The sequence below is a fragment of the Ascaphus truei genome, chromosome 1, assembly GCF_040206685.1.
Source record: "Ascaphus truei isolate aAscTru1 chromosome 1, aAscTru1.hap1, whole genome shotgun sequence".
Lineage (NCBI taxonomy): Eukaryota > Metazoa > Chordata > Amphibia > Anura > Ascaphidae > Ascaphus > Ascaphus truei.
The window spans coordinates 7623837-7651060 of NC_134483.1; the positions used below are offsets into that span (position 1 = coordinate 7623837).

Here is a 27224-nt window from a genome sequence, read left to right on the forward strand (position 1 = left end):
TGACAGGTGATTGGCTTAGACCCCTCCCCACAGGGAGTGATGTTAAGAAGAATAGAAAGGGGCAGGAGAAACGTGTAAGAATGTATAGCGTGGTGTGTAAGTGAGCGGCTTTACCTTCATGCGGAAGAACGTAATGCTGGTCAGCAGGTCCACGGTGGATTTTAAGTCCTGCAGGCGGTCAGGGCTGCTGGCGGGGAAATTGTTCTGAGGGAAGGACAGCAGAAACACAAGTGATACACAAGTGATGGCCATTGCTTGACATGCATAGCTGCCTTGGGGTAGCACAATTCAGAAGTACAAGAAGTGGCACGTCTTCCATCACAAAGGGCTTATGCGAAACAAAATATCAATTCTATTAAATACCCTTTTAGATGCCATACACCACAGCAGTTCTTCTCTGCGATCCCTGTATGAGGCACTGGGGAGTATATGATTTGATCAGGCAGACGGGTGACTTTGGACCGATGCTGAGGAGCCCTCACTGGCTTATTCTGTGGGAGATGCTTAACTCTCACATGGCTCCTTTTGTTTTATAAAATCACACCTGCCTTCTCTTTCTGGCCTAAAACGTTCGACTTGAAGCACAAATATGGGAGGGAGCAAACCCAAATGTTGTGCAATGTGTGTGGGGCAGGGTGTGGGCTTCCCTTTCACTGGCACAGCTCCCTCTCCATCCTCCTGCTTAGATCACCAACATGCGGGGGAGAAGATAAAGGAGGTAAAACCCTTGACAGACATTATGCTTTTGGGGGTCACTGCTGATATAAATCAGTGGGCTACAGAACCGTTTCCTTTTGTCAGATGAGATGCAAGTGCAAGATGTCCCTTCCTGCGTAAAACCCGGTTAGAGCCGAGTAGGAGAAACGCGTTAGAATACAGCTACGCAGGAGGAACATGTACTTGGCTAAAACCTGAATATCCACAGGCTGAGGACTGACATTTGAGAGCCCAGAATGGGACAATCGTGGTGACCTGTTAGGGCAAAATACCATCGTACTCCACACTACTCAAGAGAATGACTATTTAAACATCCCTGACTGACACTTGATCCCAGTGCAGACACAATCGTTATCGTTAACGTATATCTCCCTGACTGACTGTCCAGGGAAGGACCCGGAAAAGGTGGCCCCCGAAGGGACAACCCAGCCACTGACAGATAGAGAATAAAGGAGGCCTGAGAATAAGGCTAAAGCAAAGGGAAAGCACAAGAAGAGGGGATGAGGGAACACCTTTATCCCTGAGCTTGCCTTGCGTTAAAGGAGGACCCAAGTCAAACAGGGGGTTAATATTGCTGTTTGTGTGTTTTGATGAACACCCAGTTGACACTGCTGGTAAACATTTGGGGATAGTCCTGCTCTGCAATGTATTTCCATGCGTTCTTGCAATAATCCAAAGAGCAGATGGCGCACGTTGTATTATTTACAAGAACTGTTCACGTTCATTTAATCAGTGAGCAGAGCAGCATTACACATGCACCGACATGCCAAGTTACATCAAGTTGGTCTTACTCGTTAAGCCTTGTGATAGAATTGAGACACACATTCCCAGGAGTCCTGAAGGTGGATGAGATGCGAGTAAATAAAGGGACAGGTTGCAAATCAGCGCAGTGAAGGATGGCTAAGAAACAAGCTGCCCCCCGTCTGTGCTTTCCAACACTGCTTAACCACTTTACCCGTATAACATGAGACGGGAGCTGCACAAATACTTCTATATAGACACAATGTGAAAACACATCTAGAAAAGCAGACGGCACGTCACAGCTGCTAACCGTGGCCAACAAAACAATTATTTATATACAGTAGCTCCACAAGGGGATATATAAATATGATATATACAATGCAAACCTTAACAATGCAGAATATGCACTCAGGATCAAGCTTCACAATCGTGGTATAAAATGTAATGCATCACCCACAAGCAGCAAACAGACAAAGGTAGATATGTGCACACACACACATACACACACACACAGTACATATATACATACATATATAAGCAATACGATACCGTTTGGAAACGAAATGAGCAGGCAGCACTCCAGAATTGAACAAACAAGTGTATTGAAAAAATAAACACAAAACCAACGTTTCACGTATTCCTTATTCTTCATTATAGGATCTGCACCCACACCAGTGACTATTATTACGGAGTGCTTTTTGTTCTTTTTTTATGTTACATACATATATACATATATACACACATACACACACACACACCCCTACCTTTGTCTGTTTGCTGCTTGTGGGTGATGCATTACATTTTATACCACGACTGTGAAGCTTGATCCTGAGTGCATATTCTGCATTGTTAAGGTTTGCATTGTATATATCCCCTTGTGGAGCTACTGTATATAAATAATTGTTTTGTTGGCCACGGTTAGCCGGTCTGACGTGCCGTCTGGTTTTCTAGATGTGTTTTCACATTGTGTCTATATAGAACTATTTGTAATATATATATATATATATATATATATATATATATATATATATATATATATATATATATATATATATATACATACATACTATATATATATATATATATACATACACACACACACACACACACACACACACAATACAGACTATACAGACAAATATAGGTCAAGAAAAAGAGGGGTTATATATACTCCTGCGCATGAAATCAAAATTTAGGAAAAGAGGGACCATAGTTTCAGAGTTCAAGAGAATTCATATGAGACCACACTCTAAATGTGTGCAATACAAATATACTTTATTTGTATTAATAAGGAAAAAAAACAACCTATTAATTCTAAAAAATATATCAATATAAATTTCACCAGCTGGGTACAAAGAAATATAAACCAAATGATACTTAACTCAGACAACTTAGTTCAAATTAAAAATTGCCTTAATAAAGGCTTATTAAAAAATAAACACTTGTTACTTATAAAAATAATAACTGATCATACATGTAATGTGTTTGCATATATAGGATACTATGCTTGGGCTTTGGGTAATGTCCACCCTAATATGTTGATTGCCTCCACTTGGATAAGTCCAAAAAGGATAAGTTGTGGAAAAAATGTATCCCAGTGTTAATGGAAGAAACGCTCTGAGTTGTACCTTGTTGGGAGTGATTGGCGGCACTTTACATGTAAATATCGGCCAATGTACCGCCATTTGTACCCTACAGGAAAAACAAAATGGCGATTTATATCTTCTAATTAAGATTGGTGGGTAGGAAGCTGCTGTTGGCATCCTACTGGACGGCGAGTTAAGACCCAACGTGAGACCCGGAAGTAACACCAGTACCTTTACTTTTAGGTAGGTATCTCGGGAACAGGGTGGTCCCCAGAGATTAAGAGAACACTATTCTTGTCCCAGGTTACTCCCCCTTGTGCCCTCAGCAATGTGGAGAGCAGGGAGACTTGCTGCACATGCTGTGGTCTTGCCCGCGTATAGCCCCCCTGTGGGAGCAAATTAGGAATTGGCTGCAGAGGAGTTTGGACCTCGAAATTCAGTTGGACCCTGCTGAACAAGCCTACATAGGAGTTAGCCAGAGCGGACAACAAATACGTCGCACATTTTGCGACAGCTACGAGATGCGAGATCACAGCAGTGTGGAACCAAATTACAATTCCAGCCACCGATAAGATTCGGAACAGAATTTTGTTTGTCTGCCAGATGGAGAAATTGACGAGTCTAGTTAATGACACTGGCCCAAATTTCCAAAAGGTCTGGTTACCACGGTTGACCCAGACAGATGTCCAGGGGGTGAGCAATGCCACCGTCTGGCTCTGATAGGATTAGGTGCGTTCTCCTTGGATTGGTGGCTTTGGGTTTACCATTAGGAACAGTATTAGGTATGCAGTCACCACGTACTGTAGAGATGGGCAGTGGGTGGGTAAGAATGTGCAGTTACCACGTACTGTAAATATGGGCAGCGGGTGGGTAAGAATGTGCAGTCACCACGTACTGTAGAGATGGGCAGCAGGTGGGTAAGAATGTGCAGTCACCACGTACTGTAGAGATGGGCAGCGGGTGGGTAAGAATGTGCAGTCACCACATACTGTAGAGATGGGCAGCGGGTGGGTAAGAATGTGCAGTCACCACGTACTGTAGAGATGGGCAGCGGGTGGGTAAGAATGTGCAGTCACCACGTACTGTAGAGATGGGCAGCGGGTGGGTAAGAATGTGCAGTCACCACGTACTGTAGAGATGGGCAGCGGGTGGGTAAGAATGTGCAGTCACCACGTACTGTAGAGATGGACAGCGGGTGGGTAAGAATGTGCAGTCACCACGTACTGTAGAGATGGGCAGCGGGTGGGTAAGAATGTGCTGTCACCACGTACTGTAGAGATGGGCAGCGGGTGGGTAAGAATGTGCAGTCACCACGTACTGTAGAGATGGGCAGCGGGTGGGTAAGAATGTGCAGTCACCACGTACTGTAGAGATGGGCAGCGGGTGGGTAAGAATGTGCAGTCACCACGTACTGTAGAGATGGGCAGTGGGTGGGTAAGAATGTGTAGTCACCACGTACTGTAGAGATGGGCAGCGGGTGGGTAAGAATGTGCAGTCACCACGTACTGTAGAGATGGGCAGCGGGCGGGTAAGAATGTGCAGTCACCACGTACTGTAGAGATGGGCAGCGGGTGGGTAAGAATGTGCAGTCACCACGTACTGTAGAGATGGGCAGCGGGTGGGTAAGAATGTGCAGTCACCACGTACTGTAGAGATGGGCAGCGGGTGGGTAAGAATGTGCAGTCACCACGTACTGTAGAGATGGGCAGCGGGTGGGTAAGAATGTGCAGTCACCACGTACTGTAGAGATGGGCAGCGGGTGGGTAAGAATGTGCAGTCACCACGTACTGTAGAGATGGGCAGCGGGTGGGTAAGAATGTGCAGTCACCACATACTGTAGAGATGGGCAGCGGGTGGGTAAGAATAAGAATTTGTCAAGGTTCTGCTGGACGGATATTGTTGATATAAGTTTCGCTTTAGGGCTCACCCCCCCCCCCCCAGCTACTTTAAAGAATATGCTTTGAAGGCATTATAGTCTTGCTCTGTAAGATTTAAGCTCTATTCAAATTAACGAGCAAGGTAAAGATGGCTTCCAACTAACTGAGCTGAAATCTTTAACAGAAAGACTATTTCACAGCAGATGGAGTAGGGGTCCTACAGAGACTATTATACAGATACAGAGTGAGCAGATTCTCGGCCTACCGGATATTTAATAAAGTAATTGTGCTGTTCAAAGACTATGGGCTCATCAAAGCTCAGTTAAGCAATTTAACGTAATGTGAGCCTAAGTTAACATCACATTAGCATTACCACTGTTTCCTCAAAGGATAATAACATTAAGCCAGGTTTCACCCTTAAAAAGAATAGTGTTAACTATAATGGACGTTGCTGAAAATGAGATGAGATGCAAAGCTCTATAAACGCGGTGTGGTCAGAGCATCGCCACTCCACTCCAGCCCATTAAGGTTAGCACAGGGACTTGTGTTATTTAAGTCACAACTGAAGTTGGACTTAACGTACTCCCACCCAGACAATGAAATAGGCTTTTCGGAGTGTCTGGATGGGTGTAACGCCAGAGTTAGGCTGCGCTTATAGTGGCGGCGACAGCGACGCGACATCGCGTCAAAACAAATGCCTTGCAGTCGTCACGTGCGCTTATAGTAAGCGCGACGCGACGGCTTGGTGGCGATTGCTGGAAGTCATCTCAATTTGATTTTTCCAGCGACCATAGCCTGCCGTCGCCGGCACTATAAGCGTAGCCACTAACATGATCTAAAATGATCTAAAAGAACAAAGCGTTATTTCCTGACGTTATTGTCGGAATCGTCTTCTCCAATTCAGAAAAATATCTCATTTTGGGTTCTGGATCGGAGTTACGTTATTGGAAGATAATGCTGGGTTATGCTACAATAACGTGCCACTAAGCCTATGCGAATGAGATTTAGCTTGAGTGCAGATTTGCATATAATTAGCTTTGTGGATACCATGTTAACACAGGGAATAGAACATCTGTTCATGTTTTAGGTAACGTCATGTTATGAGCATCTGGTCGTGTGTGTGCCCCCGGTCCTGTATTACAGAATTCCAGACCACACAGATTGCGTTTCTATCATTCTGCTACAGTATGAAGTCGTACAGCAGATGCCTGCAGTGTTATTTAAAAACACAGAAGCTGGCTACATCTGCATGCTGTGATTATCTCCGGATTTCTTTCTGCTAAACCAAGTTGTACATTTCATTGGGAAAAGGAACCTGATCTCCCCACCCCTGAGCTACGGATCAATGGAACATTCTAAAGAGCGCTTTGGACAAGCAAGTGTGGACATAGGATATCCAGGATAAATGATCTGAGCCAAACCGGGAGCGCTCCATGTCCTGTGCTGTCGAAAGCTGCTGCAACATACTGCTTTGAATGCTGCTGCAACATACTGCTTTGAATACTGCTGCAACATACTGCTTTGAATGCTGCTGCAACATACTGCTTTGAATGCTGCTGCAACATACTGCTTTGAATGCTGCTGCAACATACTGCTTTGAATGCTGCTGCAACATACTGCTTTGAATGCTGCTGCAACATACTGCTTTGAATGCTGCTGCAACAACATACTGCTTTGAATGCTGCTGCAACATACTGCTTTGAATGCTGCTTCTTGGCTGGTCAGGGTCACAGTCCTGGTTTAATCTTGGCATCATGTACCAATCCATGCTAACACGCTTGGAGTTATTTGTTCTTGCTTAGGAACAATTCTGATAGCTACTTTGAAAGCTTCTTATTTGCTGCCTCCAGCCCCTACAGATAATGAAGATGTTCAGAAATCAGCTTTAATGACACTGGTTTTCAATTATCATATAAATTACCCAGTGCCCTCAGCTACTCGTGTGTGAGAAAAGCTGCTTGAAACAAAACACAGAAGTGCTATTTATTCATCTGCTGCTCCAGCTGTCTTGCAAATTGGAGGTCATTTGTGATGTACAAATCTCTTGTAAATGTGAGCTTTCATATACTCTTTTGTGACCTTATTAGTGAAGCTGGATAAGACACTTTCCCGTGGGTCAGCAAACGCATGGCACTAACCCCCTGGCCTTCAGTTTCTAACCCATTTATTCCATTTAGTTATTTGCTGCAGATTAAATGGCGAAAAAGCAGCGTTTTACATTATCAGGGGACCAAGACTGTAGTATGGGACACATACATCCAAACAACCCTAGTGTACTAGTAGTAACAGCACTGTCTGATGCGGGAGAATCCAGTTCAATTCCTAGTGCACAGTCTGTGAATTTAGGCAAGACACCTCATCTGGCAGAGCAGCAGAAATGGCATTGCCGGCTGGTACCAGTAATATTGCCCATTCATGTTTCCTGGGTTCCAATGTATGGGGGAAATGAGTCATTAGAAACTTCATTGCCAGCCACTTACCAACTCCGTCTGATCCCTCTGGAATGTGCCAGTTTCACTGACACTACTAACTCTTGGTAACAATGCACGTTCCACTAGAAAGGAACAAGTGGGGGCAGCCCATGTTTCGCTGCTCATTGCAAACAGACAGCAGAACAGGTATGTCTAAATATATTCACATTCTCTGTGATACCTTATTGAGAAAAACGTAAAGCTTCAAGCCAGTAAATTATTCAGAGGTCAGACGTGGCACATCAGAACAGCCTCCTAACGGAGGCAGTGAAGGTGAATCCAGTCATTTGTGAGCCGTTCCAGTCATTACCCATTTAACTACCAGAGGAGCCTACTTCAAAACAGTGGGGCAGTTCTTAACAACCCAAGACCGTTCCTCACCTGTGTCACACTCATAGCCCTTTACTGGCTACGTACACGTGTTTAGGATTAGAAGCCAGTGCAGCAGGGGTACCCATTGAGTAATCCGGAGAGCAGCCAAACCCTCTCCCAATGCAAGTGGCACTTTGTACGGCTGCTCACGCTGACCCCTCCTGCAGCCGCTGGCTGACCCCGCCCTGACGGACACAGATATTTGCTGCTATTTCGCTCCGGTTTGTCTCCCGATGTTACCGCAGCTCCTTCGCTTGTAGAACTGACATGTTAGTAATTGGGACTTTGCATGTTACTTTGGCATTTTTTTGTCCACTTAACCCATTCACAGACAGAAGGGAGAGCAGCGCATTGCTTTGCATGTTATAGGTATGTTGCTTTGCAGTGTGTGGCTGGCCCGTTTGGCAGTGAAGGGGTTAAGTGCAGCTAATCAGGACGTCTGCTTCAGTTAGAAGTATATTTTTAGGACGCGACTCTCTGGGAAGTATCCATGTTGTACGAGCATTGAGAGGAAGAGAGCCATTGTTTGAGTGTGATTGGGGGCAGACGAGGCATTGAGAGGAAGAGAGCCATTGTTTGAGTGTGATTGGGGCAGACGAGGAGAGCGCGGCTGCCGTTCCCAGCCTGCAATCACAGCCATTGTTCCCGTTATTACAGTGCTTACCCTGTACATGGACAGATCAATGCGCAGGGAGTTGTGCAGCTGGTCTAAGAGTTTGACAAATCGCTCTTTCTGTGTAAAAGAAAGAAGACATTAAAACCGTTAGTAGTTGAACAGCAGCTCAGAAAACATGGGTGTTCCACCAGTGCACTGCAATCCTACCCGGCTGAGAAGGTACAGAATGGAATACAAAATCGGTGATGCCATTACTGCCGTCCCAGAAAAGATGGAACAGCCGCAGAACCATTGTAACTTACCCCAAAGTTGGAGGCTGAGAAGCGGTCCGAGGCGGACACGTTGGTGGAGGCGGTCGTGTGTGCATAGTAGGCATTGATGTTGGCGAGTAAAGTGCTCATGACGGCTGGAACTCCAGGGCACATGTACTTGGATGACAGACAAGCAAAGTGTCTGCAAAAAGCAGAAGGTAAATGAGGTGAGCCCACTCCATGCATTCATACAGACAGCCTACGAGCATCTCACAGGTGGGATTATATTATAGACATGACTGAGCCCCCTCCATGCATTCATACAGACAGCCTCCGAGCATCTCACAGGTGGGATTGTGTTATAGACCATGACTGAGCCCACTCCATGCATTCATACAGACAGCCTCCGAGCATCTCACAGGTGGGATTGTGTTATAGACCATGACTGAGCCCCCTCCATGCATTCATACAGACAGCCTCCGAGCATCTCACAGGTGGGATTGTGTTATAGACCATGACTGAGCCCACTCCATGCATTCATACAGACAGCCTCCGAGCATCTCACAGGTGGGATTGTGTTATAGACCATGACTGAGCCCCCTCCATGCATTCATACAGACAGCCGATTTATTTTCCCATGGCACAGGTGTGCCGCAGAACACAAGACGGCACTATATGTAATTTGGCTGAATCATGTCATTGCACAGCTTGAGTGTTCAGCTCAAGGTTTGTGAAGTTAAGGCCTTTAAACCCATCAGAATAAAGTATAATTATTTCCCCCAAATTACACATTCCTGAGGGTCTTATCTAACCTATGCCAATCTAGGTGTACTTTATAGGAACAAATCCTCCCTAAGCTCGCTGGTCAGAAAGGACATCTCACAACAGAAGCAAATGCCAATGACAGATTATGGGGACATAGTATATGGCACGGCACCCCAAACTCACCTTGGAAAACTACACACAATCTAAAACTCACTATGCCGCTTTGTCCTCCAATGCAACGACAACACACATCACTGCGAAATGCTCAAAGAACTAGATTTGTCATCACTTGAGTCTAGGCGCAAAGTTCACCTTTCCTGTCTTGCCTTCAAATACTTTCTGGGCAAGCTACCCATCTATCTGAACAAGCTCCTCACCCCTACCACATGCAGCACCTATCACCTGAGATCATACTCCAAGGTTCAACAAAGTATCTGGCTGCTCCTCCCTCTCTTACCGTGCACCCCAAAACTGGAACAATCTACCGGAGAATCACATACGCCACCAGTCATAAGTTATTGCAAAACTAAGGCTGTCTGATGGTGAAATGAGCCTCAGTCTCAACATGTTATCTCAAAAACACAAGTGGAACAAGGATACAGGGACATGTTTACTGTGATCTCTCAGACACCAGATGATTGCTTACTGCTCATTCTCTTATAAGGTGTCTCACAGTCGTGCACAGGATCGTATGGCATAGGACAACTTTGTACGTATGGGACCGTATAGTTATCATTTAGCGCACATGCAGCTGTATGTGCTACTGTGAAGAAACTAGGTAACACTAAATTTAAATGACTGATATTGACGTCAAAATCCCTTTCACAGATCAAAAAGCACTGTAATATCATAACACATAGCAACCAGTCACATTCACTGAATGGTAATCCTAAATACAGCGCATCATAAAGCATTACTTTAATAAGGTACAATATTCCTCTACATGACACTGCTGATCTGTTCCTCCAGTGTTTTAGGGACTTTACAAACAAGATAATATGACATTGCTATTCACCATAAAGATATGTAGACTGCAATACGTCTGACACAGATTTTCAGATGATTAACCTGTGCTGAAAGAGCCAGTAAACAGTGAAGAGGTGGAAGGTAGATGTTCTCTCTTTACATACTATGGAAGCAGCTTCATTCTCACTTCCCTCTGTCACAGTGTTGTAAAAGGAGGCTTGTAAATGTCTAGGAGAAGAGATGGAACTCACGTCATGGCCTGGTAAATCGACTCTATCCCATAACGCATCGCAAACTCATCCACTATCTCCTGTGCCGTTTCATCAAAGTAAACTTTCCAGGCGTCGTCACCTTTAGCTTCCGGGATCTTCACTACGCCGCTCCCTTGTATGTCAGTGAGGTGATGGAAAAGGTTCTGCAGCACGGAGAATAACAGAGACATCGAGTCATGAGAAGTATTTCCATCTCCAATCTATAAACACAGGTCAATATAGATCAAGAAATGGGGGGGGGAGGGGGGAGAAATAAAGTAAAATGACAAATATGTTATAAAGAAATGTTACTGTGATATTGCCACAATATGACCACACAATATGTATAGATAGTCGCAAAGGTCAGCTATATACATACAACTGTAAGTAACAGCAAATGGAATGGGAGAACACGGGGTGGGGGAAGGGAATAAGGAAAAGACAAGGGAAAGGGGGAGGGATCAAGACAAATAAGGGGGGCAACGTTTCGGGGCGGAATGCCCCTTCTTCTGGCCCCTTCCCCAAGATTACAGTGATCAAGGGAACTTCCCTTAAGTCCTATATGGACAGTAACGCCCAACACACTGAACAACTAAAAACAAAATACACAACATGGCAACCTGTAAGAGAATATAGTGATCCAAGAGTGGTCACCAGGAAATGTCTGCCCAAACGAGGCTAGTGGCAATTAGACCAAACAACTGTAGCGTATATCTCCTTCCCTTACCCTGTGACATGCGCAGTCACTTCCGTTATTTTTATTTCATGACAATTTTCAGGTTTTTTCCCTATCAGATTTTTTTGGATGGCATTGCCACGAAAGAATTTCACTTCAAAACTGGGAATATTTCCTGCAAATGCAGACATACTCTAATCAAACTACTACGTTTCAGCCCCAACTGGTAATGAGTCAGGAGTTACAGTATATACCTTTTTACCTTTGATGTTCAGTATAGAAACGCAGGTTGAATGCAAGTGCCTCTGCAGTGTGCAGTGTGCGCACACAGTAATCATATACACACAGAAACACACACACAGACACGTGGCAAACATACTAAAACAGAGACGGTAATGTCACTGTCCTCCGGAACCTGTGGCAGGCTCTCCGAAGGAAAGCGCGCAGGTGGTTGAGAACCCACCAGGATGATGACCAGACCACCTTGAAAATATGTCAGCGGGGGTATAAGCGGGTGATCTTGAGGGCGAGGAAAGCCTATGTCGCCCGAGGACAGACTCTATGAGGAATCGTCCAGCAAAACTCTTCAGGATGGTGAGCAGCAATGGATCCGTGGGCTATTCCTCCCCCGATGGACATGGTCCGTATCGCCCCACAGGCAAAGATCGTCTTGGAAGAGTTCGGCATCATCTTAATCCCGGATTTCAGATCACTCATGGCTGGGATGAACTGGACCATTTCTGACCTGGATCCCGGTCTATCATGGCTCCTGAAAGACACCATTGATACAGTGGCTCCGTGGTTGGTGGAGATCATAAATAGAGCCTTTACGGTGGTGGAGGAGCCATGGCCTTGAAAAAGGCTCTGGTCCATCTCCAGTTGAAGAAAGTGGGACCAGATGTCCAATCTCCAACCTTCCCACGGTAGGGAAAGTGTTGGATGGGGTAGTTTTCACCCAGCTGGAAGATTGTCTGTTAAGGGTCGGCTGCTTCAACCACATGCAATCTGGCAATAGAGACTGTCATGGAACCGAGCCAGCCCTGGTCAGTGTGGCGGGTGACTTATTGATGGCCATGGACAAGAGCTGTATTTCTGCCATTGTCATGTTGGACCTCTCAGCGGCCTTCGACACAATTGATCATGGGGTGCTGCTGCACCACCGAATGGACTTAGCTGGTATCGTTGGGACCGCATCATAATGGGTTGCCTCGTTCCTGCAGGCGGGACGTAGCAAGTGGTTATTGGGTCCCATGTGTCACCGGTGGGACCTGTCCCCTATGGAGTCCCTCTAGGGTCTTTGCGGTCACCACTCCTGTTCAACATATATATAAAACCGCTGGGTAATATCATCCTGAAGCATGGTCTTAAGGGCCACCAGTATGCCGATGACACCCAGGTCTACATTTCTTCCCAAGACAGCACAGGAACCGCTGTTGCCACACTGATGGTGTGTCTAGATGAGGTGGCGACATGGATGGAGATGAATTGGCTGCAGCTCAATCCTGACAATACGGAACTAATGATTATAGGTTTGGCAAGACACCCGTGTATGGGATAGGGGGTTTGCGAGATGCCCCTAATCAATGTTGTACAGCAACTTCCCGTGTCCCAGGGTCGTAATCTCGGCATCCTCTTTGACCAGAGTCTCGACATGCTTGCCCAATCGGCCCCAGTTGTTAAGTCTGTGGATTTTCATGCGAGGCTGCTTCGGAGCTCGCGCCCACTCCTGTAACTATGAACCTTGAATCACTGATCCACGCCTTTGTGTTGACGCGGTTGCACTACAGTAATGCCCTACGTGCAAGATTACCGGATGCCTGATGCGGAGGCTCCAGCCCGGATGCTGAGACCTGTTTCTCACTTTGAGCAGATCACTCCCATCCTGCGCGATCTGCACCGGCGCCCAGTGATCTTCCAGGTTCGGTTCAAGTTGGCCGTAATGGCCTTTAAATCCTTGCAAGGCCAAGGGCCCGCCTAGCTGCAGTTACTTTTGAAGCCGCGGAGGGATACAGACTATGATCTGACGTCCTCAGGGAGTCCGCCTCTCTGTGCCAAAAGTACTGCACCCTGTTCGGGGGGTGGGCATCTCGTGTGCAGATTCAGAGGTCTGGGACTCGCTGCCACCAGGGCTCAGGTGTATATCTACCTTATGTAAAACAGTTAGTGGTGACGGCGCAAACTGATGCTGTGAGAAAGTGCAGATAAATGGATGATACCACACTGCTATTTGGATGTTCTATTCTCCTCCGTTGGACCGGGACATCACTGATCCAACCTCCATTATGGATACATGTAGGAAGACACTAAATGCAAAATGCTGGTGCAATAACGTTTTTACTTCTAGCAACAGACAACACAAAGGGTGGTACAGTATAACTCGCACTCTCCCCAAAGGTATCGTGCAGGGAGTAACTTGGGGCGCACTCCAACCCTCCTCAGGTCTCGGCAGGTATTCTCTCCCGTCCTGTGTATACAACAGCTGACTCCGTCCGCTAAGTGGCCAAGTTACACGGTTTTAGGGGTAGCTAGCTGGGCTTCACCTTTATTTTGTGATGCCAGCCACCCATACCGTCACAGTATCTGTTGTCTAAATTTAGCATACTGTAGGTTGAACTTGATAGACATATGTCTTTTTTCAACCTCCATCTACTATGTAACAATGAGTAAATCAGGCTGGAGAGGGCGGTGAAGCACTGACACAGACAGGCTTACAACGTTCTAGTTGGAGTATTTTGATATGTTAAGTTCTCACAGTTGCTTGGTGGTTGTTAAAGCTCCGAATCCAGTTTTTCTTTTCTTTACCTCCAATGCATCTCCACAGACACTTAACACGTAACACTTAAGACTGAGGTACAGCCAACTACATTCATGTATGTATATATGTATGTCTTTATTTATATAGCTCCATTAATGTACATAACGCTTCACAGCAGTAGTACACGTGACAATCATAGAATACCAAATAATATAAATAACAGAACATGGGAATAAGTCCTTTCAGACATAAAAGTGACATTTAGGAAGAGGAGTCCCTGCCCCGAAGAGCTTAGAATCTAATTTGTAGGAAGAACGTACAGAGACAGTAGGAGGGCATTCTGGTAAGTGCGTCTGCCAAGGTCGATGTATGAGCTATATAGTTTCAGCCACGGAGCTACTCATATCCATAATGAAGGTTGGATCAGTGATGTCCCGGTTCAACGGAGGAGAATAGAACATCCAAATAGCAGTGTGGTATCATCCGGTTATCTGCACTTTCTCACAGCATCAGTTTGCACCGTCACCACTAACTGTTTCACATTCCTGATTGATTGCAGTTGGGAAACTGCAAGTGTTTGGCAGCAACTGATGTGCTTTTCACTAATAAGACACTAATTATTTGTATATTAACACTATTATATGTAGTAGTTTTGTTTTTCAAGATCACTACAGGCATACCCCGTTTTAAGGACACTCACTTTAAGTACACTCGCAAGTAAGGACATGTTTTCAATAGCACCATACCCCTGTGTCCGTGCGCTCGCTTCGCGAGTATGGACACTTATTCTGCCCTACAGACCGCCGTAGTAGTGACGCCCTGATTCCCCTCGCCCAATAGGCAAACGGCAGCTCGCGCATGCGCCTGTCAGCACCTCCTGAACAGCAATACCGGCTCCCTACCTGTACTGAAGCATCGATAAGTGGGAAAAAGGCAGTGCTTCACTTTAAGTACATTTTGGCTTTACATACATGCTCTGGACCCATTGCGTACGTTAATGAGGGGGAAGGCCTGTATATCACCAGGATTATAAGTTTGCGCCATAGTATATTATATTTGTATATCTACCGTACCACTCTTTTCCTGTCCAATAAAATAACTTTATATCATTTTTTGCTCTTTAATTGTAAAGTATTGGGATACCCCCTTAAGTGGAGGCGTGTTTTTAATCAACAAATAAAATGATAATGATGTATAATGGGTATCCTGACTATGGGTGGAGCTACAAATAACCCGAAACTCGTAACTGCAGTCATGATAGGAGCGCGTGTTCTCACCTCGTGCAGGCAGGTGTACTGAATGTGGTAAGGGGCCACCTTCTCCTCTCCCTTAATCTCAACATTGATCTGCAAGCGAATAGCTCCCGATACCGCCGATTTATCCGTCCGCTTCTCTGGAATGGGAACAATACAATGAGAATTCATTTCACCTGAACTACCGAAGCTCAACAACTGAACTGAAAATGCAAGTGACATACACGACTTTCTAAGTATGATAATCCTGCTGCCGTTCAGGCGCTTTGCTGCTGGAGGCACAGCAGAGGGACACCGCCTCCACTTCTGTCACGTGATCACTCCAGGGGTAATTGCATGATGTCCCGCACTCGGACTGATTAAAGTGGAGGGGGCTCGACAACAGTTTAGGTCACCCCGACCTGCCCGGTCGTACCCCAGAGAGATGGCATTTTTACCATGACGTACTTTGTATATGAATAGGGCCTCTGGTGTGCCAGGGCCCGTACTGAGAACGCAACAAAGGCACTCTGACGGTTACATCCAGGAAATACAAGGACACAGCAGCATGTCTGGACTGTGGGATTTGAAAATGATGTTAAATATAGTGAGGATATATTGGAAAATAAGATATGCACAGCACATACTGTATGTACTATGCCACCACTGATACAAATACAGATACATTACTGTTAGAATGGGCAATGCCACCACTGATACAAGTACAGATACATTACTTTTAGAATGGGCAATGCCACCACTGATACAAGTACAGATACATTACTGTTAGAATGGGCAATGCCACCACTGATACAAGTACAGATACATTACTGTTAGAATGGGCAATGCCACCACTGATACAAGTACAGATACATTACTGTTAGAATGGGCAATGCCACCACTGATACAAGTACAGATACATTACTGTTAGAATGGGCAATGCCACCACTGATACAAGTACAGATACATTACTGTTAGAATGGGCAATGCCACCACTGATACAAGTACAGATACATTACTGTTAGAATGGGCAATGCCACCACTGATACAAGTACAGATACATTACTGTTAGAATGGGCAATGCCACCACTGATACAAGTACAGATACATTACTGTTAGAATGGGCAATGCCACCACTGATACAAGTACAGATACATTACTGTTAGAATGGGCAATGCCACCACTGATACAAGTACAGATACATTACTGTTAGAATGGGCAATGCTACCAACATTTGTCTCCTAGTTTAAAGCATTTGAAGGTATGTGATTTTTTTTTTTTGCTCCACGATTAAACTAGGTTCTGTACTTAGAGCCTGGGAGGTGAGATGCTCTGCGTATCATACAGAGCCTGGGAGGTGAGATGCTCTGCATATCATACAGAGCCTGGGAGGCGAGACGCTCTGCATATCATTCACATAGAGCCTGGGAGGTGAGGGGCTCTGTGTATCATACAGAGCCTGGGAGGTGAGATGCTCTGTGTATCATACAGAGCCTGGGAGGTGAGGAGCTCTGCGTATCATACAGAGCCTGGGAGGTGAGGAGCTCTGCGTATCATTCATACAGGGCCTGGGAGGTGAGATGCTCTGCGTATCATTCACATAGAGCCTGGGAGGTGAGGGGCTCTGTGTATCATACAGAGCCTGGGAGGTGAGATGCTCTGCGTATCATACAGAGCCTGGGAGGTGAGGAGCTCTGCGTATCATACAGAGCCTGGGAGGGGAGGAGCTCTGCGCATCATACAGAGCCTGGGAGGTGAGGAGCTCTGCGTATCATTCATACAGAGCCTGGGAGGTGAGAGGCTCTGCGTATCATTCATACAGAGCCTGGGGGAGCTCTGCGTATCACTCATACAGAGCCTGGGGGAGCTCTGCGTATCACTCATACAGAGCCTGGGGGAGCTCTGCGTATCACACAGAGCCTGGGGGAGCTCTGCGTATCACTCACACCATGTCCTTTGCCGCTCTCTGTAGTGACATCGCACTGCGAGTGACCAGATATAACATCACTATCATGTTAACAGACGCCGCTCACCCAAGTTGTACCACACGTCCATCTCCCCACTCAGTGTGCGCACTTCAATGATCGTCTGCCCCAGGAAGTCGTCCGATTCCCGCTTCAACCTCTGTTTCACACGGGACTTGATATCATCGTCTTCGTCCCAGACACGCACCTTGATGCGATCTGATGAGTTATGGCACTCGCTGCAGAAACACAACACAGGACTTCCTTTGTAGGCAATTGTATACACCGCGACAGTGCTGACTACAAGGAAACCCATACAGCTGCACAAAGTGTGAGCGCTAACCATTCCATGTAACACACTGATCTTCTTCCCACCATTGCTACCACTCCCAAAAGGCAGCTTCTATGCCAGGTATCCTTACAATTAGGACTTTGCTTCCTGGGGGAAGGAGACACAAAAGGAAACCAAGAGTTCTCCTGACATAGGGCCATTTTTACCAAGCAGTGCTACGTATAAGCCACCTTTTTGGACGACTTAGTAAGTGAATGGGGTGTAAGGTGTCTTTTGGCATGGAATAGTAACACTGCTTAGTAAATGTGGCTCTTTCTTCATAAATACAGTATGTCCCATAATGTACTAGATTATGTAAACGAAAAATCAAATGAAAAGGATTCGAATATAGTATTTAAAACTGCTATGTGGGACGTTAGCAACATAAAGAGCTTTTGCATTCCCGACAAAGCATTATCTAGATAGCGGAGCTCGCTACTGACAGTACTTTTCCTATATCAGGTTTCTACATGTTTCTGATACCATGACTCAGTCAAAACACTCAGTATGAACCTGTCATTTTTCCCTCCGTAATATTACAAAGATACGCTCTTTCCTTTGTTGCTCGACTGCTAAAACGCTGACACAGCCCTCATTCTCTCCCGTCTCGATTACTGTAACCTCCTGCTGTCCGGCCTTCCTGCCTCTCACCTGTCTCCCCTACAATCTATCCTAAACGCTGCTGCCAGAATCACTCTACTCTTTCCTAGATCTGTCTCAGCATCTCCCCTGCTGAAATCCCTCTCCCGGCTTCCGATCAAATCCCGCATCTCACACTCCATTCTCCTCCTCACTTTTAAAGCTTTACACTCTTCTGCTCCTCCTTACATCTCAGCCCTAATTTCTCGCTATGCACCATCCTGACTCTTGCGTTCTTCTCAAGGATGTCTTCTTTCTACCCCCTTTGTATCTAAAGCCCTCTCCCGCCTTAAACCTTTCTCACTGACTGCCCCACACCTCTGGAATGCCCTTCCCCTCAGTACCCGACTAGCACCCTCTCTATCCACCTCAAAACACACGTGTAAAGAAGCACACGAGTAGCTCCGTGGCTGATAATTTACACCTCATACATAAACCTTGGCCCCCTGCAGACGCACTTACACGAACACCCTCCTACTGTCTCTTTACGTCCTTCCGACATACCAATTAGATTGTAAGCTCTTCGGGGCAGGGACTAATTTTCCTAAATGTCACTTTTATGTCTGAAGCACTTCTTCCCATGATGTGTTATGTGTATTATTTGGTATTTATATGATTGTCACGTGTATTACTGCTGTGAAGCGCTATGTACATTAATGGAGATATATAAATAAAGACATACAGGGAATAAAGTGCTTTACATACAATATGTACAGACATAGGACATTTTATGTCACACATTGGTTATATTCCCTGTTTCTTCCTCAGACAAAGTACATTTGGCCGAAATCAGCCTTACATAGGTGGGCAAGTTGCACAGTTTGAGGGGTAGCTAGCAGGGCTTCACCTATATTTTGTGATGCCAGCTACCCATACTGTCACAGACACTTTATCCTATATCCGTACTTACAGTATATTGATCCAGTGGAAGGCAAACAAAAACCCAAGTGACATATCATCTAATGATATCTCATAACCTACTCTTTCACATCCTACTCCTCACATCCTGCAATATCTGGTAACACTCACCTCTTACCTTGGTCTCTCCCTACGCGCTGCACCTCCTTATGCCCATCTCTTACCTTGGTCTCTCCCTACGCGCTGCACCTCATTATGCCCATCTCTTACCTTGGTCTCTCCCTACGCGCTGCACCTCATTATGCCCATCTCTTACCTTGGTCTCTCCCTACGCGCTGCACCTCATTATGCCCATCTCTTACCTTGGTCTCTCCCTACACGCTGCACCTCAATATGCCCTCCCTTTTGCTTTTCCTGTTCCCGGACTCCTTTGTAAACGTATCTGTTCTCTCCACCTTCCCCACTTTCCTCCTATCCACATTTTTACATCTCTCCTTCCATCCACCTTTACCTGGGCACATACACAACACCATTATTTATATACCTCTATCCTAGATCATTCTGCACCCCACAATAAAAAAGCACCCCCACAAATCCTCTTCTCACCTACTCTCTCTCTTTACTCCTCCTTCTTGCTGTTGGGGAGATCTCCCCTTAATCCTGTACCTGGTCACATACACGCCTGCTCTCACACATGCCTCCCTACCTACTCCTACATGGTACAGTCGACATCCATTATAACACAGTTTGAGGAAGCCTGGGAGGTTCATTCAGACACAAAATCTCAATAGTCTCCTGTGAACGGTTTAAAATATGTACAGTAGGGGGAAGTTTATTCTTAGCTGATGTTTGATTTATACACAACTAAGGTGCGCTGCTCATAACTGTCCTTTTCACTCCTTTCACCTCTACGTCTCTCTCTCGTAAAAAAAAAACCATTTCCCTTCTCTGCCTCTTACCTGTGGAACTCGCTATCTCTGTGTATGCCAAGCACCTTCTCTGCCCCTTACCTGTGGAACTCCCTATCTCTGTGTATGCCAAGCACCTTCTCTTGCCATCTTTAAAACAAACCTGAAAACATGTCGTCTGAAAGAAGTCTTTCATTAGCCTGGACTTCTGACCACTTCTCCCCACGCCCACAGGCACTTACAGATTATCATGGTCTGGCACTGCCATCTACTGCACTTCCGTCTTCCCACACGGTCTTTACATCTCCCAACATACCACTTAGATTGTAAGCTGTGCAGGGCAGACGTTCCTTTTCCTAGCAGGTGCTTTTATATTTGTTGTGCTTAACATACATATGGAAAAGATGAAAGACTGCAGCTCTCTCACACTAATCATGTGTATGTGAAGTTGTTCGTTCAGGTCCTTACAATGCTTTTTCTATGGATCGTCTCTAATGTAACTCAAAGCATACTTCAACATGAGATATGTATCTGCGTGTATCTTCCCTGCTAAAATAAAACACTAGGGTTTCCCCTTCTGCCTCTAACAGTTCCATACTATTATCCAGCGTAAAGATTCTGGCTGGAGAATTGTAAATAAGCACATCCCTATATTAACAGCCGCTCCACAGAGATCACTCAGACAAACAAGCTTTGTGCATTTCATTCAGTTTCCGTGCGTGGCTGGCCGCCAAAGTAATACCCCACTCCCATCCCACACTGCTCTGGATATACAGTATACCTTGCGCTGCACATTACAGGTGTATCTTTCTTTACATTACAGTACGTTCCAATCTTTTAGCACACACCTTAGAGAGTTGTGACAGGTGGCTCTGGCAGCATCACAAACAAGCCAGCTATCACATAGTCCATAGAAAAAGCAGGGACCCTGTTTGATTTGTTCATTTTAATGTTTGCATGTAACTCAGTAGTGTGATTGGTAGATTGTGCCGATTCTTGGTGGTTTGCGGTTACTTGGGGAAGCTGATTGTATCTGCCTGGGGGAGTGGTAAGTGATATACAGGTAGCCAAAGGCTGGTCCAGCTATCTCTCTACCTTCCCTGTCACGTAAGTTCTAGTATGATACAGACAGTGACAGGCTATCCTATGGGGTTTACCCCCTCCTCACGCTGAATTCCTGAGTGACAGGAGTGGTTGTGACACAGAGATTTGTGAATAGCCAATGGTGGTGCAGATATTGGGTCCTCCCTCCTTGAGCCTCAGGAAGGAAGTAGCTAAATTATAGATTGAAGGTCAGCCCCTAAGGGGTGAGACCTTGAGTCACAGTGAGAGAGAGTTCGAGACGATCCCTTCATGGGGTAGGAGCTTTCCTCGTCTCCTCCCGGCTGGGAGAGAGACATGTGCTCAGCCCTCATGGGCTGAGGCAATAAGCTAATCCAGCGAGGCCTCACCATTACCTGCAGACAAGTACCATCCAGAAGCCAGGGATCTACCTTATCAACTGGAGCATACGCTGTACCCACACCAGCAGTGGCGGCTATAATAAAGATCATCCTCATTTATACTACTGGCTCCGCGGCAGTCTGTGTGGAGAGAGGTAACTGAGAGTAAGGACTGTCATAGCGGGGACCGCCTTTGGCATTGCTGAAGCCCCCTATGTCTGGAGGCGCTGTCACCAAGAAGTAAAGAACCAGAAGTATCCCCAGAGGTTTGTCCTGTCTTTCCCCCACAACATCGCTGGCATCTCGTCTCTCCTGTACCATCACAGGTAATCAGCACTGCACATACTGTAGCAGTAGCCTGGCCAAGATCCCCCAGAGGCAGGGGGGGAGGGGGAACATGCGCCACACAGGTCAATGGGATCTGTTAACCTTTTCTCTGCCAGAGGGGCCTGCATTGCCAGCCCCGCGGAGAGAGAAAGGGGTCGGCACTTTGCTGTGGCAGTTTTGTTTTGGCGTTTGTTGAATAAAACTCCTGCATTGGGTTTTGCGCCTCATATGGAAGACAGGACTTTTTTTTTATTAACATATTTTGCCACATTATTTTATTTGGGCGATTGCGGTCTTGGCAAGTTTTGGTGACAGTTTTGCTTCTTTTGAAACATGCCGAGTGCTCCGGCAGATAACCCCACCTACATCTGCTGCAGAGGAGATTGCTGGCTCTCCAGCAGGTAAGACTGGGTGCTAGGAGCCTGCCTCGGTACATGCATTTGTCTGCAATCTTTTTGAGGAGTAGGATCTGCTTATTGAAGGAGCATTAGGTACAGTAGGCAGATTTTTCTATAGGATGCAGCACGGCTGTGGGAAAGCGATAAACCAGTACAGCTTATGTCTGCCTGAATGTGAAGGGAGACCCTGCCAATCGTCTGCGCCCCGAGTTTTAAGTTATAAATCTGTCTGTCGCTAGGCAACAAGGCAAGATATATTGTATCTGTGAAGAAATAGGTCAAAATGAGGTTTTATTTCTGCCAGGGATGTGCCAATTAGATTTGCCATTAATCTTCTATGCTGTGATGTAATAGTTCTGAGCGTGCTTAATTGGGACCTGTACCTATTGCTTTTTCCCAGGGTTCTCAGAGACTCGTGACTTGGGTCGGAGTGGGACAACACCATGTCACTGCATTCAGAAATGGTCATCGGATGTAAGCGGCTTTGGGGCTAATTCTTGCAAAATAAAACATCGACTTGAATGGGATTTATAACAATGGCTTATAGAATAATCTAATAAAATGTAATAACGACCCTACATAAAAAAAGGAAACTGTAATGATAAAGAACTATATTTGAATATATGGCTATATATTATCTTCTCTCATTCAAGGAAATATTCACAGTGAGCATTTAAATATAGATACACATTCATAGGAGTATGTAATAGCAGGAAAGATACATCAAGAGAAACATGCAATTCAACCTTGGCCACATTCAACTACCAATGCACACCCTAGCCAGGTCTGCTACAGTATGTGTTGTTACCCCATTGCACTCCTCTAAACCCCAACTGGCGCCACCCGGACAGTCCTACCACACTGGGTGCTGGGCGGGACTATTTAATAAATACAAGACGCGCTGGCATGTTTGAGGTGTTTAGCCACATTACGAATGGCCCAAGCATGTAAAGTTTGTGACAAGGTTACACCGTCCAGCCTTTGGGACATTACAGCCACATCTCCAGTATTAGGCCCGGTCCCCGGGGGTGACGGGCTGCGTGGCGGCAGTCACACACCTCTGTAGTGGCAGGCCCCAGTGTCTGCTTCCGTGCAGGCTCACGAGGCGCTGTGACGAGTCAGCCAGCAGAGGATACAACAAGATTGTGTTCCTGTGCGGCGACGCGGTTGTTACGCCGGTGCTGCCCGCAGACCAGACCCGTTCCTTTCACTGAGGTGAGGAACGTATAGAAGCACGCACCCGCAGCAAAGGGAGCGTGTCCGGAGTGTGGTGATTTTGGCGTTGCCAGGCCAGGTGTATTTCGCTAGCAATACTTGCCGGTACCGGTGTAGAAATGCCGTTGTCGTTGCCGTTAGCCAAGGTCTGGGATTGGAGAATACTGGAAGGTCGTTTGTCCAAGCAGGGGTCTAGAGCCAGAGAGAGACGTCCGCCAAGCCAAGTCGTAACCTGAGTGAATGAGAGAGAAAACGCCAGAGTAGTAATCCAAGTGAAAACTATGTCGAGCAATGAATGATAGGAAGGACTGGCATTATAAAGTGTGGCTGACCAATCAGAAGTGAAGGCAGACCTGGAGGACTGCGTGGAGCCATCCTGGATAGGTTCCCTTGATTGGCAGGCAGGTGAGAACTCTTGTCTTGACAGGAGATCATATTTCTGTATTGGGGGCGGGTCTTCACTGCCAGAGCAGTGAATAAATTAACTTCGCCCGGCGCGCGCTGTTCAGGCGCGCGCCCGAGCAACATGGCGGCCGCGTGAGGTACTGCTGGAAACCGGGGACGCCGAGGACGACGGGGAACCCCCAGCACCGACGGAGGTGAGTGGCGCTGGCGAGAGGTGCGTGCCACGGCAGCAGGAGGGAATATATCAGTAGAGGAACCAGGGCGCGGGCGCCGCGATCCCCGATTCCTCACAGTACCCCCCCCTTCAGGATCGACCTCAGGACGATCCCTCCATGGTTTTGATGGAAACTTCTTACGAAAGCGTTTGAGGAGTCCTGGCGCATGAATATCTTTCAGGGGTACCCATGACCTCTCTTCGGGTCCAAAACCTCTCCAGTGGACCAAGAAGTTGACTTTACCTCTTGAAAGACGGGAATCCAGTAGAGCCTGTATTTCATACTCTTCGTTACCCTGTACCATCACAGGATCTGGTTTCGAAGTGTGATCCGGAAAGAGGCTACTGGAGATAAAAGGTTTGAGAAGTGAGGTGTGAAAGACATTCGGAATTCTCATGCTTTGAGGAAGTTGGAGTCGAAAAGAAACCGGATTAACCTGCTCCAAAATGGAAAAGGGACCCAGGAACCTAGGAGCCAATTTGAGGGAAGGCGTTTTGAGACGGATGTTCTTGGAAGATAGCCAAACCTTGTCCCCGGGTTTGTATTCGGGTGCCGGACGACGGTGACGATCAGCCTGATCTTTAGATGTCAAGGATGCTTTTTGTAATGCAGATTGTATTCTGGACCAAGAGTCTTGTAAGAGAGCAATATGTTCGTCCACGGCTGGTACCCCAGAGGATTCTTTAGTAATAGGTAGGCGAGCCGGATGGAATCCGTAGTTGATAAAGAAGGGAGTCTCGTGGGTGGACTCATTCCTGGAAGAATTGAATGCGTACTCAGCCCAGATAAGTAATTCTGCCCAGTCATCCTGAGAATTAGAGACGAAGCACCTTAAGTATTTCTCGAGGGATTGATTAACCCTCTCGGTCTGTCCGTTGGATTGAGGGTGATATCCCGAAGAAAAGGAAGACGAGATACCTAGTCTCTTGGTGAAATTTCTCCAGAACTTGGAGACGAACTGGGAACCTCGATCGGACACGATGGATGTAGGAATCCCATGGATCCGGAAAATCTCTTTGGCAAAAATATCCGCAAGGGCGGGTGAGGAGGGTAATCCTTTGAGAGGGATAAAGTGTGCCATCTTGGAAAACCGATCTACTACCACAAGAATGGTATTCATGCCATTCGACCTAGGCAACTCCACAATAAAATCCATCGAAATGTGGGACCAGGGACGCTCCGGAATAGGTAAAGGTAAGAGAAGACCCTGAGGTTTCTGACGAGGACTCTTGTTACGCGCACATACCGGACAGGACCGTGTAAATTCCAGAATGGTTTTAGCCATATTGGGCCACCAAAAGGTACGACGGATGAGGTCCAAGGTTTTCTTGAATCCAGGATGCCCTGCCGAACGGACGGCGTGTCCCCAGTCCAGTATTTCAGGGATAAATCTGGGTTCCACATACAAAGAGTCTTTAGGAACCACCAGACCGGACGGGAGGTTCTCTTGAGATTTGATGATCCTCTCCAGATTCTTGAATGCCACAGCTGCTAAGATTCTTTGTTTAGGGAGGATGGACTCAGTGGTTTTCTCTGATCTCTCTTCAGAAGAGTATTGCCGGGAGAGAGCATCCGCCTTGACGTTCTTAGTGCCGGGAATGTATGAGAGAACAAAATTGAATCTAGAGAAAAATAACGACCAGCGAGCTTGGCGAGGACCTAAGCGACGAGCATTCTCAATGTATAATAAGTTCTTATGGTCCGTAAGGATGGTGAATGGCTCTTTTGACCCCTCCAGAAGATGTCTCCATTCTTGAAGAGCCATTTTGACGGCCAAAAGTTCCCTATTGCCCACGTCATAATTCCTTTCTGCCGATGAAAATCTTTTGGAGAAAAACCCGCAAGGATGAAGTTTATCCTGGGAAGAAAATTTCTGCGACAGAACCGCCCCAGCCCCACAGTCCGAAGCGTCAACCTCTAAGGTGAAGGGGAAATTCGTGTTAGGGTGCCGAAGGATGGGAGCAGAGACAAAAGTTTGTTTCAGTGTCTCGAATGCCGTGACAGCTTCTGGAGACCAAGATGAAGGGTCTGCACCTTTTTTGGTCAGTGCCGTGATAGGAGCGACAATGGTGGAAAAGTTGCGGATAAACTTCCGGTAATAATTAGAAAAACCCAAAAACCGTTGAACAGATTTGAGGGAATTGGGTTGTGGCCAATCCACGACGGCCTTTAGCTTCTCTGGGTCCATGGCCAAACCTTTGTTGGAGATGATGTATCCGAGAAAAGAAGTGGTAGACTGATGAAAAATGCATTTCTCCATTTTAGCAAACAACCGGTTCTCGCGGAGGCGTGAAAGCACAAACTTCGTATGGATGATATGATCCTGTAAGTTTTGAGAAAAAATAAGGATGTCATCCAGGTATACAATGACAAATATATTAAGAACGTCTCGAAAGATGTCATTGATGAAGTCCTGAAAAACTGCCGGTGCGTTGCATAACCCGAAGGGCATCACTAGATATTCGTAGTGTCCGCTACGGGTGTTGAAGGCAGTCTTCCATTCATCGCCCTCCCGGATGCGGATGAGGTTGTATGCCCCACGGAGATCCAGTTTAGTAAAGAGATTGGCCCCCTGAAGTCTATCAAAGAGTTCGGAGATGAGTGGGAGTGGATAACGATTCTTCACCGTGATATGGTTCAGACCCCGGTAATCAATACATGGTCTGAGGGTACCATCTTTCTTTTTGACAAAGAAGAATCCAGCCCCCGCAGGAGAATTGGAATGACGTATGAAACCCCGCTTAAGATTCTCACGAATATATTCGTCCATAGCTTTGGTCTCGGGCAACGAGAGAGGATAAGATTTGGCTTTCGGCAAGGTATAACCAGGTATCAGATCAATCGGACAATCGTAGGAACGATGAGGAGGTAGAAGTTCAGACTGAGCCTTGCTGAAAACGTCCAAGAATTCGGCGTATGGAGAAGGCAACTCCCTCAGAGAACTTGATGTATTGGCTAATAGAAAGGATGGTTGCTTGATAGAGGGAAATAGTTTCTCTGACCTTGACCTCCAGTTAATAGGGTTAGGAGACACCCAATCGATGAGTGGATTATGCTTCTGTAACCAGGGCAAGCCAAGCGTGATAGGTGTTCCTGGGGCATGAATAACATCAAAACCCAGAGTCTCTTTGTGAGAATGAGTAGAAAGGGTGATAGGTCCGGTCTCTAAGGAGATATAAGCCGGGGTGAGAGGTCGATTATCAATCCCGACCAAGGCAACGGGAGATTCCTTCCTGGAAAGCGGAA

General features: G+C 46.3%; 1 protein-coding gene across 10 annotated transcripts in view; it reads right to left on the reverse strand.

Annotated features, from left to right (window-relative positions):
• UNC13B (unc-13 homolog B) overlaps positions 1–27224 on the reverse strand; it is a 565224-nt gene that overhangs the window by 189896 nt on the left and 348104 nt on the right. For all 10 annotated transcript variants that reach the window (XM_075579702.1, XM_075580181.1, XM_075580121.1 and 7 more), the window contains 6 exons: positions 17310–17479; positions 15322–15437; positions 10614–10777; positions 8683–8833; positions 8429–8497; positions 115–204 (listed from right to left, as the gene is read on the reverse strand). In XM_075579702.1, coding sequence (XP_075435817.1) covers positions 115–204; positions 8429–8497; positions 8683–8833; positions 10614–10777; positions 15322–15437; positions 17310–17479 — 760 coding nt within the window. The remainder of the gene's footprint in view (positions 1–114; positions 205–8428; positions 8498–8682; positions 8834–10613; positions 10778–15321; positions 15438–17309; positions 17480–27224) is intronic.